Source organism: Rhincodon typus, chromosome 10, assembly GCF_021869965.1.
Source record: "Rhincodon typus isolate 14 chromosome 10, sRhiTyp1.1, whole genome shotgun sequence".
Lineage (NCBI taxonomy): Eukaryota > Metazoa > Chordata > Chondrichthyes > Orectolobiformes > Rhincodontidae > Rhincodon > Rhincodon typus.
The window spans coordinates 34,075,581-34,092,934 of NC_063341.1; the positions used below are offsets into that span (position 1 = coordinate 34,075,581).

The window sequence follows — 17,354 nt, forward strand, 5'->3', positions numbered from 1 at the left end:
TAAGGAGTTATATTTTCTATATTCCATTCTAATAGAATCTACCTCATATGTGATAAACTTTGGAAAATTAAGACCAATGTTTTACTTATCTCACCAACGACTTCTTTTAAGACCCTAATGAGCTTCATCTGAATCCAAAGACTTGCCAGCTCATCCCACGAATAATTTGCTATGTACCACATCCCTGATGATTGTAACTTTCTTTAGTTCTTCCTTTCCTTTCATTTTCTGGTTCACAGCTTTTTCCTTGATGTTACTTGTGTTCTTTCTAACAAAGAATAATGCAAAAAGGCCTTTCAATTCATCTGCTAGCTCCTTATTTTTCATTAATAATTGCTCAGATTCATTTTGCCTGGGACCAATGTTGACCGTGTTCATGCTTTTCTTTATTAAATATCAACAGAAACTTTTACTTTCTGTTTTTATATTACTAACTGGCTTTCTCTTGTACTCTAATTTTTCATGCCTGGGAGCAAGATTTCCTTGTACACAACACAGCCCAACTATGTTGGGTGCTACAAACTAGTTCCGGTAGCTGAGAGCAGGGTGCAGCAGACTATTACGGAATATGAAATCAATGCTCATCAATGTGTCAATATTTAATTTGCATTGTGGGTATCATCTGCAGCCTCTATTTGTTTTGCTTTTGATCACTTCTGACAACCATAAATAAATGCTCATGTTTGAAAATGTCCAAATACTTGTCTATCTGTGATGGTTCCCCACAGGGCATTGATAAGATGCTGCTCTGCAGCAGGTCCTGGGGAGTGAGTAGCAGCAGCTTAATGAGGGTGATTGATGGGATGTGGCTGATGACACAAAGGCAGAATGTCTTGGTGGTCAGATGGAGACTAGGTAAGAGGTGTATTCGCCAGGAAGTGTAAACCATGCCAACTATGTGCCATGCATTCCAAAGTTGGTTTTCAATGAGAATGCTTGGCTGGGTGCTCAGATGGGGTTTAAGGATGCCAATGGCACTGACGCCAGTATAATCTGGGATACTCAGTGACTGCTGAGTTCTTCCAATTGCAGCGAGTGGCAGAATCAAGCTACAGCAGATGAGAGGGGCACAGAAAGGTTTGGAAAGTAGTTAATGAGGCAAGAGGTCCTCTATGAAACTTCATGAAATTGACAATTAGTCAAAATGATGAGTTATCCCTTTGTTTCAGTCTCCTCACACGGTCCTGACATGTTTAGTTGATGTCATGTAGTTTCATCAAGTAGATCCATGCAACTTTCAGTATTCAAAGTCAAACTCAGCTGTTCTCAGAGTTTGTTTTGTGATTTGCTTACATGGTCTTATCATTGATGCATTTTGAGACTGATAAATTGAATGACAAAGAACTACAGTGCAAGAACCAAAGTTGAATACAGTAGAGGACAAATACAAGCTAAACGAAACAACAGTGATTAGATAACAGTGATCCTAAGTTTAAAAAGCCTATAATTATGATAAGAAGCAATGACCAAGCTACGTAGAGAGTTCCACATTTAAGTACTTGGAGAAAAAAATGCATTAGAATCTGATAAGCTTTGAATTCGACAGTTATTGTTATTCTGAACATAGATAAGCATGCATAATATATCAAACAGCCACACAATTTCTTACAATTGATAGATTTTCCATATCTTGTCTCTTTTGTAAGAAAAGTGCAACTTGATGCCGACTTTCATGATCACGAAATATGACAGCACAATGACCAAAAAAAGTCAGAATACACCATAGGTGTACAGTGCAAGAAAATAACAAAGGATCCATGTATTCTGGAGACAAATCAATTTTAGAACAATTCACTTCAGGACACCATTGTTAATTTATAACTTTTCTGTATGTAAATGCTCCATTTCCAAATACTGTAAACTTGTAACTAAAATAACATTTCAAGGATCAGTGTCAGTAACAACTCAAAATCAAAGAATATTAGCATACTTTAAGTACATTTAATAAAATTCCATTGCTGATCTCCATCTAATTAAAATGTTCACCTTTCAAGTTAATTTGTAGATGCGCATCACGTAAAATTGTACTTGATTACTGGTGCGTAATCTCAGGTCTAAATAAGAGAAACATAATTACCATATTTATTATAATATTGATAAATATTACACATAAAGAGTGAATTGTATAATTGATCTAGTCTGTAGGTAGATGCATTTCCCATGAGGGTATGGAATAGTTTTTCAATTATTGAGCACAATTAGATATTGTTTCTATCAAACAACAAAATAAATAACTGAAAGTTTCCAAGATATAAGGTTTCCTTCAGTTGTTTTGATGCTACCTTTCTTCTTCTATCTTCCAAAAATCTGATTCCCATTGGTTGCTGTTTCCCCAATTACAATATCCTAGTTTTGAGACAGTAAACTCTGAAAGATAATTTAATAGTGAAGAGGTGGAGAATGAGGATCCATCATAACCAATAATGATCAGGACCAGTAAACCCAATTAATGGGCCATATGCAGAACACAAAAGGCAGGATAGTGTTCCTACTGTTAGCCATGTAAAACAAGGTATATTAGGAAAATTGGAGCTCAGTGCTGGGGCATTCCCATGAAGTTAGACATGTACAGACTATTTTCTTTCCTTTTCCTTTTCCACAATTTTTAATTTTGTTTTTATTGGGTTTAAGTTGAAATGAAAATTTTCTCAAAATAATAGCATCTTACCACACAGAAGATGGTCATTCAGTCCATTGTGCCTATGCTCTCTGAAAGCATATCCAACTGATCCAACTACTCATGCTCCAAAAAAGCTCTCTACTTTTTCATTACAATTATACATTCTATTTCCTTTCACAAGTATTATTGAATCTGCTTCCATCTCCTTTTCTTGCAGTGCATTCTAATGACAACTCATTGTGATAATCATTTTTCTCATCTTCCTATGGTTCTTTTAGCAATTTTCTTGTTTGGGGTGGCATCAGTTTTGACAAAGCATGTAAAACAATCATATTGCAAGTAAGTGATCTCTGCCCATGTGTCAAATGCCGATTCAAATATTCCAAAAGTTCTGATCCAGTTGATCATCTTTCGAGAGTAGGTTGCTTCATGTCATTATGCAAATGTCATTGTCTATACCTCAGTTTCAAATGTGAGCTATCTGTTGATATTAGTTTTAATTTTCAGCTTCAATGTATGAAAGCAGGTGAAAGGACAGAAAAACAAATGAAAACAAGTATGAGACTTTGGCATGGGGGAGCAATAAATGGGAAGCAGACCAACAGTAAACTCATTGTGGCATGCATTCTTGAGCAATCTCTCAACTAAATGGAATTGCTGGAAGCTTTACCTTGGCAGCCTTAAGGTGTACCACATGCTTTAGCATCTGTTCTCACGTCATTCAAGTGCTCTGTGCAGTGTTGAGCTGAGCTGTCTCTCCTTGGCAAGTACATTGCATTACCATTGAGGGGCAAATAGAACACTTGTTCCTTGCCAGCCATCAAAGATAGTGTAAATCAAATAATCTCTATGGAATGACGTGTAATTTATAGATTTAATAAATCAGCAGCTCAGATAAAGCAAGTGAATGAACTCAAAAACTTCCAAGAGTTGCTCCACATGCACATTTCACACTGAAAGAGCCAAAGGTGAGATTTTCTCTCATCATATAATCAACCCAATTATCAAATTTTGGTTTCTCTCATTTATGTTGTTTGTTTCTTCACTTGGTCTCTTGGTTCCACTGTTACAGGAATCTCCTTGAACCCCTCAACTGAGCAATTAGTAACAGCAGTGGCTACTTGACACACTTTCCTTAATAAGATTTCTCGCAGCAATAAATAAATCCATGGATCTAGGATCTGATTTAAAGATGCCAATCTAATGGCAGTGAGGAGAAAATTGCAATCAGCTTGCATTTCCTTATTTAGGTCTGAGATGTTGTTTGGAGGAAATGTGTAGCAGTGATCTGAAGAACTTTCAGTGTAGATCATTTTCGACATCAGTACCTGAGAAAGACAGGATTAGAAGATTTCAATACTAAGCAAAAAACAAAAGCAATCTGTGACATAGACACATAGAAAACAGGTGCAGCAGGAGGCTTCTCAACCCGTATGCTTGCACTGTCGTTTAATATCATCGCCGATCCTCCACCTCAATTCCATTTTCTTGCACTCTATCTATTGAAAAATTAATTATTTAGAAATGTATCGATCTGTCTAGAATAAATGTAACATCTGAGTCTTTACAGTTCTCTGGATCAGAGAATTCCAAACAGTTATCATCCACTGAGTGAATAAATTCTTCCTCAATATAAACTATGTTTAATTATATACCTTCAGTATCTAATATTCTCAGTTTACTCTGCCTGCCCTGAAGGAGGTGAAGTTCTCAAGGCATCAGCAGTCCTTACCTTGTCTTAGTGTCTATGGAAGGTCCACTTTTGCCCTAATTATAGTGGCACATTTTAGGTGCGCTTGGGAAAGAACACATCTAAAAATACGACGCAGGGTCTTCAAAGAGACATTCTTGAGACACATTTAGACAAAAACAAGGAATCAAAGAGAAACAACACTGCATGGGACACCTTCTGAGTGTGGAGCTTAAACATACTGCTGAATGCTAGGAGCAGTCTTACTTTCTAACCAGCTGAGAAATCACTGATCCAGGATTTACTTGATGCTGACACAGGAGTAATTATAATAAGTTGTAGTCCCAGTAGAGAGCCACAGTCTGAAATGCATACCTTTAATTCAGACATTTGTTCCATAATTTAGTGGAAGACACATAAAAGGATATCCACTTCAATTCCTAAGATGTGCCCTAGTGGAGGAATGTCTACATTAGATAGCTGTTTCATAAAATTCTTTTCATTTTTAAATAAGATTACAAGAGGATTACAGAGGTGGAAGGAAAAAAGACATGAAAACCATGTTAATTCATTCATCCAGAGATATCCTATAGCTTCCTCACTGCAGTTTCTAATTGTTTCTTACAGACCACTCAACACTTCACTACACTGGGAGCCCATTCCAAGTGTTGGTCACTTTCCACATGAAAAAGAATTATTGGAGATCACTTGTAAACTAACATTTCACTATTTTGAAACTATGTCCTATGTTTTATCATCACAATTTTATTTTAAATAATGTTCACAATTAAATTTTCCAATACCATGCACTGTATACAACCACACGGTTACCTTTCAGATGCTTCCCTTCCAGGCTATATAAATAGATTCTCCTAAGCTCCAAGCCATGTTACTAGGAAACTGCATTGTGAATGTTCTCGGCACTTCATTCCTTGAAGTTTCAGTGACAACAACTGAACATGGTATTCAAGGTATCTAGTGTGACCAGAGCACTTTGTCTAGTTTGATAATGACTTCCTTTTACTTGAATTCTTCAATTTTAGCTATTGGTTTTGTTGATCTCATTGTGTCATTGACTGGATAGATTTGGTGAAGAATCTATTAAAATTCATTCATCTTCAAATTATCTATACATAATAGCTTTGTCGGCCTTACTATAGCTTTGAACTGCTGCCTTTGGCCCTCAGTTTAACATCATCAGCAAATTTGACATTACATTAACATGGAGTTTACAACATTCCTTTTAAAAGGCTAGGTACACAGAGGTAAAAAATTTTATCACCTATTTTCTGGCCTGGAATCTTGTCTACGGCAGTAGCGAGTAGCATGCATCCAATTGGATATCTAAATCCATTACAGGAACATTAACAAAAAGAATTGTGTGGATTTCCAGTACCTATTACACTTCCACTAGCATCAACATTGGAGAATATTAGGCCACTAGCTTCAATGGCCCGAAAGCAGGTTCTGGGATTGGGTTTGAAGGATGCAACACAGGCAAAGATGTTCGTAATGTTTATGGAGTCAGAACAGAGCACCACCCCGGTTCTTGTTTCCTCCAAAGGAAGCTTTTATGGACAAATTATTTCTCAAAAATTGACTTTTATTTGGCAGCCATTGGTCAGCTCCATGTGGCCACTGGAAAATTCCGAGTAGAGAAGCCCGACTTCTGATCTAATGATTGGTCAACTCAGGAAGAGGATTAAGACCAAACTTTGATATTTTAACTGCAAGTGTGGAGCCAAACACTTGCTGTAAATGACCTCCAGATAGTTTAAAAAATTGCCTGAATCAATTTTGGGTTGGCCATTTTTTCAGGTACTGTTAAAGCACAATTCATTCGATCAAAAATTAGACTTTGATGTCCTTGTTTTAAATCTGTAAAATAGGCATTTACATTCGATTTCCACTGAAAGAGATCATGGGGCACCATCTGTTTCAAATGTTACTTCCTCAAAGAAATCAGACAGGTTGGATGGTCATTCTTTTCCCTTTCTGGACTCATAATGGTTACCTTGTGCTAGACTATTATGGTTCAGATGCAAGTTCACTTCTGCAAATCAATTCCATTATTTTTTTCTTCGTGTCTTTTTGAATTCTGGAATAATTATTTCTATCTTCACCAATTTGTTTGTTTTGAATTGTCTTACTGTGATAAGTAAATGTACTCCATTTCCTCAGCAGGCTCACTTGCATTTTTGTTGGGAACTCAGTCAAAAAACCCCCAAAACTTAACAATTAAATAGGGATCAGTAATGTTTTATCAGTTACTCCAAAGTACGACAAGCATATGCTCCAGTAGATCCTTGTCACAATATCCAAAGCAGATTGACTCTCTGTGGAACCACAACAAACTACAAGCAATGCACAGAAAAGACTGAGTACAAGTCAAAAATTAGACAGCCTGAAAAAAAAGCTTCTGGCTGTACATTTTAAATAAACAAACAAAACAAGCAGTCATGAATCTAATGCTTGAGCTCTAATTGGGCTAATAAATACTTGCAAATCAGAGCAAAAGTTTACCCAAGGCACGAGAAATGAAACGACAAGGTATGCATCCTCTGTAGAACTAATGACTTGTCTAGACTTGTACTTGTGTAAACAGGTAATAAAAAAAAAGATAAGCAAATGGGTTTCACTTATGAAGTTAAAAATCAATACCAACTTCCTACATTGCACCTACATTTCAAAAGTACTTCATTGGCTGTAAAACATGAGGAGACATGGAAGGCACTACATAAAGAGACATCTTTCTTGTATAATTAGGTGTTCTGTTAACCCTTAATTTAGGTGAAATTGATTCTGCTTTTAGTTCATGTTCATGTTTAGCTCATGAAATTGCAAACTGTTCCAATGTCAGGATTATTATTGTTATCATAATAGTAACTCAAAACAAGTAGATAAAACACAAGTTCACATAAAAATAAGCATTGAATATGTTACTTGAGGTGGAGAGGCAGGAAAGAAAGAAACACTTGCATTTTATACCACATTTCATAACCTCAGAACATCGCTAAGTGCTTTATAGACAATTAAGTACTTTGAAGTAGGTTTTTTAAAAAAAATTGGCATTCTCAGATATGCTCTGGCACACCTCTAGGGCAGGTGGGACATGAGCGCAGGCCTTCTGGCTCAGAGGTAGGGCACTACAAGAGCCATCAAGTGCTCTGAAGTATAGTCACAGCTGTAACTTAAAAAAGAATCTGGCAGCTAATGTGCATACATTAAGCCTCCACAGACAGCAATGTCATCATGCCTGGATGATCTGGTTTGGTGATTTTCATAAATATGAATATCGACCTGGACAAAGGCCTTGTTTGTCTTCAAAACAGTGCTGTGGGATCTTTTACACACTGCTGAAAGGAGATGGGGCCTCATTTTATGGTCTCATCCACTGGAATCAAACTTGAGTCTACACCTTCTGATTAAGAGGTGAGTTCTACCAACTGAGTCAGGATACAGAGCACGGGTCAGTGATTGGTAGGATGTGACAAGTTGCTTCAAAGAGTGCTACGCAGACAATGTTGATTTCTTGATGGTCTCATGTTGTGGTAACATGGAATGTGAGTTTCCAATCTGCATCATCTGATTTTAACAGTTGAGACCCATTGACTAAAATGGTTTTAAAAGGACAAACAGCAAGGATTATGGCAGGTTGTGTGGGTGGGAAAATATTTGTCAGATGGAGGTTAATATAAAAAAGTGCAAGGTCAGGCACGAGGAACAATTAAAAGGCAGATAATTATTTAAATGGAGTAAGACTCCATAAAAGTAGATCTGGGTGTTCTTATGCATAAAACAAAATGCTTGTAGGCAAGTACGGCATATAATTAAGTAGGCAAATGATTTACTGCCAGGTTTTGGAGTTTAAAAATAGGGAAGCCTTGTTACGTGTACACGTGAGGCTGCAGTGGAGCACTGTGCACAGTTTTGGTCCCTGTATTTAGGAAAGGATGTAATGGCATTGGAAGCTGTATGAGATAGATTTATTCAGTTGACTCCTGGGATGAAGTGGTTGACTCATCATGAGTGGCGAAACAAGTTATGCCTTTATTCACTAAAGTTTTGCAGGAATGAGGGTAATCATTTTAAAACATACAAGAGTTTGAAGGAGCTTGACAGTATAGAAATTATGGAGGAGGTGGTGCTGAATATCTTAAAACGCGTAACGGTGGATAAAGCCCTGGGACCTGATCAGGTCTACCACAGAACTCTGTGGGAAGCAAGGGAAGAAATTGCTGGGCCCCTTGCTGAGATATATGTATCATCAATAGCCACGGGCAAGGTGCCAGAAGACTGGAGATTGGCTAATGTGGTGCCACTATTTAAGAAAGGTGGTAAGGAAAAGCCAGGGAACTATAGGAGATAACAACATGTACAGCTGGATGAACACAGCAGGCCAAGCAGCATCAGAGGAGCAGGAAAGTTGACGTTTCGGGTCTGGACCCTTCTTCAGAAATGGGGGAGGGGAAGGGGACTCTGAAATAAATAGAGAGAGAGGGGGAGGCAGATGGAAGATGGATAAAGGAACAGATAGGTGGAGAGGAGACAGACAGGTCAAAGAAGCGGGGATAGAGCCAGTAAAGGTGAGTGTAGGTGGGGAGTTAGGGTGGGGGTAGGTGAGTCCAGGGAAGACGGACAGGTCAAGGAGGCGGGATGAGGCTGGTAGGTAGGAGGTGGGGGTGGGGCTTGAGGTGGGAGGAGTGGATAGGTAGGAGAAAGGACGGACAGGTTAGGGAGGCGGGGACGAGCTGGGCTGGTTTTGGGATGCAGTCAGGGGCGGGGAGATTTTGAAGCTTGTGAAGTCCACATTGATACCATTGGGCTGCAGGGTTCCCAAGTGAAATATGAGGTGCTGTTCCTGCATCCTTCAGGTGGCATCATTGTGGCACTGCAGGAGGCCCAGGATGAACATGTCATCCAAGGAGTGGGAGGGAGAGTTGAAGTGGTTCGCGACTGGGAGGTGCAGTCGTTTGTTGCGAACCAAGCGTAGGAGTTCCACAAAGTGGTCTCCAAGCCTCCACTTGGTTTCCCTGATGGCGCACTGACCTTACATCGCCAAGGCCAGACATCAGCTCTCCGACACCACCTCCTACCGCCCCCTTGAACATGACCCCACCCCCGACCACCAAACCATCATCTCCCAAACCATCCACAACCTCATCACCTCAGGTGACCTCCCACCCACGGCCTCCAACCTCATTGTTCCCCAACCCCGCACCGCCCGCTTCTATCTCCTTCCCAAAATCCACAAACCTGACTGCCTTGGTCGACCCATTGTCTCCACCTGCTCCTGCCCCACCGAACTTATCTCCACTTATCTCGACTCCACTTTCTCCCCCTTGGTCCAGGAACTCCCCACCTATGTCTGTGACACCACCCATGCCTTCCACCTCCTCCAAACTTCCGATTCCCTAGTCCCCAACACCTCATCTTCACCATGGACGTCCAGTCCCTATACACCTGCATTCCCCATGCAGAAGGCCTAAAGGCCCTTCGCTTCTTCCTGTCCCGCAGGCCTGACCAGTCCCCCTCCACTGACACCCTTATCCGCTTAGCCGAACTCATCCTCGCCCTCAACAACTTCTCTTTAAATTCTTCCCACTTCCTATAGACAAAGGGGGTGGCCATGGGTACCCGCATGGGCCCAAGTTATGCCTGCCTCTTTGTAGGTTACGTGGAACAATCCCTCTTCCGTAGCTACACTGGCCCCATCCCCACCTCTTCCTCCGTTACATCAATGACTGTATCGGTGCCGCCTCGTGCTCCCTCAAGGAGCTCGAACAGTTCATCCACTTCACTAACACCTTCCACCCCAACCATAAGTTCACCTGGACCATCTCTGATACCTCTCTCTCCTTCCTTGACCTCTCTGTTTCCATCTCTGGCAACCACCTGGAAACCGATATCCATTTCAAGCCTACCCAGAATACACCTCCCCTCACCCACCTTCCTGCAAAAATGCCATCCACTATTCCCAACTCCTTCGCCTCCGCCGGATCTGCTCCAAACATCCCAGATGTCCTCGTTTTTCAAGGACCGCAACTTACCCCCCTCAGTGGTCGAAAATGCCCTCGACTGTGTCTCTCGCATTTCCCGCAACTCATCCCTCACACCCCCTCCCCACAATAACAACCAAAACAGAATCCCCCTCGCCCTCACGTACCACCCCACCAACCTCCAGATCCAAGGCATCATCCTCCAGCACCTCCGCCATCTGCAATCTGACCCCACTACCAAAGACATTTTTCCCTCCCCACCCTTATCTGCCTTCCGGAGGGACCACTCTCTCCGTGACTCCCTTGTCCGCTCCACACTCCCCTACAGCCCCACCACTTTTCCCTGCAACCGCAGGAAGTGCTTATACCTGCCCCTACACCTCCCCCTTCATCCCCATCCCAGGCCCTAAGAAAACCTTCCACATCAAACAGATGTTCACCTGCACATCTGCTAATGTGGTATACTGCATCCGCTGTTCCCGTTGTGGCCTCCTTTACATCGGGGAAACCAAGTGGAGGCTTGGAGACCGCTTTCTGGAACATATACGCTCGGTTCGCAACAAACAACTGCACCTCCCAGTCGCGAACCACTTCAACTCCCCCTCCCACTCCTTGGATGACATGTCCATCCTGGGCCTCCTGCAGTGCCACAATGATGCCACCTGAAGGATGCAGGAACAGCATCTCATATTTCACTTGGGAACCCTGCAGCCCAATGGTATCAATGTGGACTTCACAAGCTTCAAAATCTCCCCGCCCCTGACTGCATCCCAAAACCAGCCCAGCTCGTCCCCGCCTCCCTAACCTGTCCGTCCTTTCTCCTACCTATCCACTCCTCCCACCTCAAGCCCCACCCCCACCTCCTACCTACCAGCCTCATCCCGCCTCCTTGACCTGTCCGTCTTAACTGGACTCACCTACCCTACCCTAACTCCCCACCTACACTCACCTTTACTGGCTCCATCCCCGCCTCTTTGACCTGTCTGTCTCCTCTTCATCTATCTGCTCTTTTATCCATCTTCCACCCGCCTCCCCCTCTCTCCCTATTTATTTCAGAATCCCCTTCCCCTCCCCCATTTCTGAAGAAGTCTCCAGACCCGAAACATCAGCTTTCCTGCTCCTCTGATGCTGCTTGGCCTGCTGTGTTCATCCAGCTCTACACCTAGTTATCTCAGATTCTCCAGCTTCGGCAGTTCCCACTATCTCTGAAGGGAACTACAGGAACTATCTGCCTGTACCGCTCGCATCTGCCTGTACCGCTTGTAAACAAAGCTTTTCACTGTATTTTGGTGCATGTGACAATAAATCAATAAATCAATTGTTGGAGGGAAGCCTGAGGGACAGGACTTACATGCATTTGGAAAAGCAAGGACTGATCAGGAATAATCACCATGGTTTTATGCGTGGGAAATTGTGACTCACAAAATTGATTGAGTTGTTTGAAGTAACAAAGAGGACCGATGAGGGCAGAGCAGTAAACGTGATTTATATGGACTTCAGTAAGGCGTTCGACAACGTTCCTTATGGTAGACTGGTTAGCAAAGTTAGATCACACAGAATACAGGGAGAACTAGCCATTTGGATACAGAACTGGCTCGAAGGTAGAAGGCAGAGGGTGGTGGCGGAGGGTTGCTTTTCAGACTGGAGGCCTGTGACCAGCGTTGTGCCACAAGGATCGGTGCTGGCTGCTTTTTGTCATTTATATAAATGATTTGGATGTTGACATAGGAGGTATGGTTAGTAAGTTTGCAGATGATACCAATGTTGGAGTTGTAGTGGACAGCAATGAAGGTTACCTCGGAGTACAATGGGATCTTGATCAGATGGGCCAATAGGCCGAGGAGTGGCAGATGGGTTTAATTTAGATAAATGTGAGGTGCTGCATTTTGGAAAGGCAAATCAGAGCAGGACTTATACACTTAAAGGTAAGTTCCTGGGGAGTGTTGCCAAACAAAGAGACCTTGGGGTGCAGGTTCATAGCACCTTGAAAGTGGAGTCACAGGTAGATAAGATAGAGAAGAAGGTGTTTGGTATGCTTGCCTTTATTGGTCAGTGCATTGTGTATAGGAGTTGGGAGGTCATGTTGTAGCTGTACTGGACATTGGTTAGGTCACTTTTGGAATACTGTATGCAATTCCGGTCTCCCTGCTATAGGGACAATGTTGTGAAACTTGAAAGGGTTCAGACAAGATTTACAAGGATGTTGCCAGGGTTGGAGGGTTTGAGCTATAGGGAGAGATGAGTCTATTTTCCCTGGAGCTTCGGAGGCTGAGCAGTGACCTTGTAGAGGTTTATAAAATCATGAGGGGCATAGATAGGGTAAATAGCCAAGGACTTTTCTTCAGAGTGGGGGAGTCCAAAACTAGAGGGTATAGGTTTAAGGTGAGAGGGGAAAGATTTAAAAGGGACCTAAGGGTTAACTTTTCCATGAGGAGGGTGGTGCATGTATGGAATGAGCTGCTAGAGGAAGTGGTGGAGGCAAGTACAATTACAGCATTTAAAAGGCATCTGGATGGGTATATGAATAGGAAGGGTTTACAGGGATATGGGCCAAATGCTGGCAAATGGGACTAGACTTATTTAGGATATTTCGTTTGCAGGATGAGTTGGACCGAAGGGTCTGTTCCCATGCTATCGTGCTCTATGACTCTAAATGAATGTAATGTCACTAGTGGGGGAATCTCAATCCAGGAGATATGGTTACTGAATAAGAGGATACTAATTTAAAACTGAAATGCAAAGGAATTTCTTCTCTCAGAGAAGAGTTAATGTCTGGAATTTTCTAACCCAGAGTGTTGTGGAGGCTAGATCTCAAAGTATTTATGAACAGGAGGATACACTTTTGAAAGAACAAAGAGATGAGGGCTATGAGAAGCTATCACCAAAGAGGAATTCAGGCTTTGATTAAATCAGCCATGATCCAATAGAATGGTGGGGCAGGCTTGGCTAGCTGAATAGTTTACTCCTGCTCCTATTTCTTCAGTTCTTTAATTCACTTAAGAAAACCTTGTAATTCATTCTTTCATTTTGACTATGACTCTATTTTGATTGAAGTGTTATATAGCTGCATACTAAAAACATTTGTTCCAACCAATCAAGGGGGATAAAGAGGGAGCTCATTAACCTCTCCTCACCTTAGCAAAGGCGGACAATTCTGTGATTCATTACCACAGTGCTTGTAGGTTTATTCCATACTGTCAATGAGGAACTCTCCACAGGCTATGCAGGCAGTGGCACATCGTGTTGTCTGTCCCTAATGCATTGATGCAGTACATGCAGCTCTGCTTTGAAAAGGCACTATGTAAATAATTCTTTAACCCAAAAAGTTGTATGTCAAGATTTGCAGATGCACTAACGTGGCACAGTAAATTGCCTAAATAGGACTAGCTTAGAAAGGGACATTGAAATAAAGTTAGCAAAACTATGCTAGGTGGAACAAAACAAAGTTGCTGGAAAAGCTCAGCAGGTCTGGCAGCATCTGTGAAGGATAAAATGGAATTAACATTTCGGGTCCGGTGACCCTTCTTCAAAACTATGAGAAGCTATAACTTTTGGAAAAGTAGTTTTGGGAACAATAGCACCTTGAAATTTCCCTCCAAAGGCACTCACCATCCAGACTTGGAAATGTATTGCCATGCCTTCACTGTTGCTGGATCAAAATCCTGGAACACTCTCATTAGTCGCACTGTGGGTTTATCTATAGCACATGGACTGTAGTGATTCTAGAAGGCAGCTCAACATCACCTTCTCAAGGGCAACTAGGGACAGTCAATAAACGTTGGCCCAGCCTATAATGCCCATGTCCCAGGATGAATAAAAAATAAAGTTGGATTAGGTATTCATGTGCACTGTACACTAAAAAGCACAGGTACTAAATGTACATAAAAATGTTAATGGAATGTTGGGCTTTATCTGAACAGATTTGGAACTCAAAAGTAAGGGTTGAACAGAACATTAGCCCAACTCCATTTGGAGTACTGCTTTCAGCTTTTAGTAGTACGTTGACTTTGGAGCGAGTACAGTAAGATTTAGTAGAACAATACCAGGGTGAAGCAGGTTATTTTGCAAACAGATTATATAAATTTGTCTTGTAGTTCCATGAATGCAGAAAACTGATGGTGGTTTAACTGCAGTGTTTTAAATTATGAGATTCATTACAGTTGAGCCATCTAGGTCTGAAATTAGAATGTATTTTACAAATACACATAACAAGGGTGAAAGTAGAGAATTTGGTGCCTCGAACCTGCTGTGCTACTCAGTAAGACCATGGCTGATCTCTTTGTGGTGTGTCATGTTCCATATTTCTATCTACCTCAATAATTTTGATTCCCTTGCCTAACAAGGATCTATCTACTTCTGCCTTAAAGCTATTTAAGGTCTTCCACCTCCCATGTATTCTAGAGCAGAGAGTTTCAAAGTCTCATGACTCTCAAATTAAAAAAGGTCTCCTCATCTATGTCCTATGAATGTGACCCCTAAAAATAAAACAATGTCTGCTAGTTATAGACTGACCCACAACAGCACAACTCCTTTCCATGACCAACTTGTCAGGACCATTCAGGATCTTATTCACTTCAATCAAGACACCGCTCATTATTCTAAACTCCTGGGGAGACAAACCCGGTTAGTACAACCTTTTTTCATAAAATAACTCATTTATTTCAAGTATCAATCTAGTAACCCTCTCCTGAACCACCTCCAATTTATTTACATTCTAAGTTTTGTGCCTCATGCATTTCAGTACCCAAATTCCTCTGCACCTCTGAATTGTGCAATCATTTTTCAATTCTGTAAATGCTCTCACTTTTCAATCTTTCCGCCAAAGTGAAAAACTTCACATTTTCTGACACTATTATACTCCGTCTGCCAGACTTCTGCTCACTCAACCGATATTTGCCCATACCTACTTTGGCTTTTTCATAACATACTTTCCTAACTACCTTCATGTCATCAGGTGATTTGAGCTACCTAGCCTTCATTCCCCTCATCCATGTTGTTGGTGTAAACTGTAAAAAGTTTAAGCTCCAGCATAGATCCCATGGGACTGCACTCATCATGTCCTGCCAATAAAACAACAATTAATTTAAGCATACTGTTTTTTGCCAGCCAATCTTCTATTCAAGCTAATATGTGACACCCACCAACATCTGGCTCCATCCCAAAACAACCCCGCCCTCTACCACCCCACCCACAAATACACACACACACACACACACACACATTTTCCACAATAATTTTTGATCAATAATCTTAATCAAATACCTTCTGGAAATCCAATGCCTATAAACTTTCCTTAATCCTACTTCTTTGAAAACAATCCTGCAAAGAACTCCAATAAATTGGTTAAACATTATTTCCCTTTGATGAAACCATGGTGACTCTTCCTCATTGCCTTGAGTACTTTTCAAAGTGCACAGCTATAATCTCCAATGGATGTCAATAATAACAGGTCTATAGTTCCTGGTTTTCTGCATCCCTCCCCTCTTGAACTGAGGATTATATTCGCTACTTTCCAATCTGATGTAAGCAAATCTAGGCACTTTTGCAAGATTAACACCAACACATCTATTACCCCATTTGCAATCTCCTTCAATACCCTAGCATAAAATCCCTTTGGATCTAGAGTCCTATCAGCCTGCAGTTTCATTAGTTTACTTCCCTCATGATTGTAATTTCACTAAATTTCTCTCTTCCTTCCACCTCATGATTTACAGCTATTACTGGAAGTGTTTTCTGAATCCTGTATACAGTGAAGAAGCAATGGAACTCTTGCCTCCAAAATGTTGTTCACATTTGGATAATATAAATTTGCAAGACTCAGGCTGATTGTAACCCTTACCGAAGAAAACAAAACAGCAAACGTGGGCAAATAGAATTGATAGAGTGGTAGGGAGAATGGTCTTCCGTTGGTGAGCTCCACTTTGACTTATTCATTTCTTTTACTATTTCACTTCAACATTTTCAATTGGTTTGACTCTCTCGGTAATGTAATAGTTTATTTTTATCTGCTTTATAACTTCAAGATTAGACTTTGCTTTCTGGCCTCACTTTTCCTTAAACTGCAGATTGAAATTTTGTTTACGTTTGGTAATTACATATTCTTCATATTTATACATTGGTATTTATTTAATATTTTGACATCAATAAGGTAAAACAGCAAACTCTAGGTTCCATAGTAATTGTGTAAGTCTGTAATAATGACCAAAATGTGTTCAATATATCTTTGGAATAATTCTTTGGGATTCTTTTGATAAGAATTGTACTGTACAATTCAGCCCATCAAGCCTGATAAAAGATAGAGATCAGCAATTCAGTGAGATCATGATAATGGGTACTTTAAACTCTATCCTTCGACCATTGCGCCATATTATTTTCATACCATCGTCTGGCAAAAATCTTTCAATATTGGGTGCTTCTGATTCCAGCTCAAGTTCCATTGTCCTAGTATAACTCAATAACAGGAAAAGAAATTGCTCTATCTACCTTCTTAATTCCTTTCAAAATTTGATAAAACCTCAATCAAATCAACACATATAAACTTCTATATTCCAAGAAATACAAATGCAATTTACAAAAGTTTTCATTTTTAATCACTGGAGCCTGGCAAGATTAGGTTGAATTTGTCCTGCATTCCTTCCAAACTCACTATATCCTTTCTAGGGTCCAGTGGCCATAGCTGTACATAAGTCCTTCAGATGTGGTGCAACCAAAGTTTAATTAGTTGCAGCAATTTCATCCCTTTTAGGATTACAGACATGAAGTTTAATATTCCTGTAGCCTAAGCAATTTTTATACCTGATCAATACTAACTAAGCTGTGTATTTCCAACATTTTCTGCTTTAATTTCAGATTTCCAACATGTGTATTCTTCCTTTTAATCTGCCTTAGTAGTGCATTAGTGGACTGGAAGATGTTAGAAAATCTCTATAAAGTGAAACTGAGTTATATTTTTACAGTACGTTTAACTACATAAGTAAGAAAATTCTAATTTTTAAACGAGTGAAATTGACATTTTAATAAAGGTTTACCTCTTTTGGTAGCCACG

General features: G+C 40.7%; 1 protein-coding gene across 1 annotated transcript in view; it reads right to left on the reverse strand.

Moving 5' to 3' along the window:
- Nucleotides 1–3,645: 3,645 nt before the first annotated feature.
- The window catches only part of ptger3 (prostaglandin E receptor 3 (subtype EP3)), a 16,174-nt gene continuing 2,465 nt past the window's right edge, over nt 3,646–17,354 (reverse strand). The window contains exon 2 of the mRNA XM_020522529.2: nt 3,646–3,948. Within this exon, the coding sequence (XP_020378118.2) occupies nt 3,646–3,948 (303 nt within the window). The remainder of the gene's footprint in view (nt 3,949–17,354) is intronic.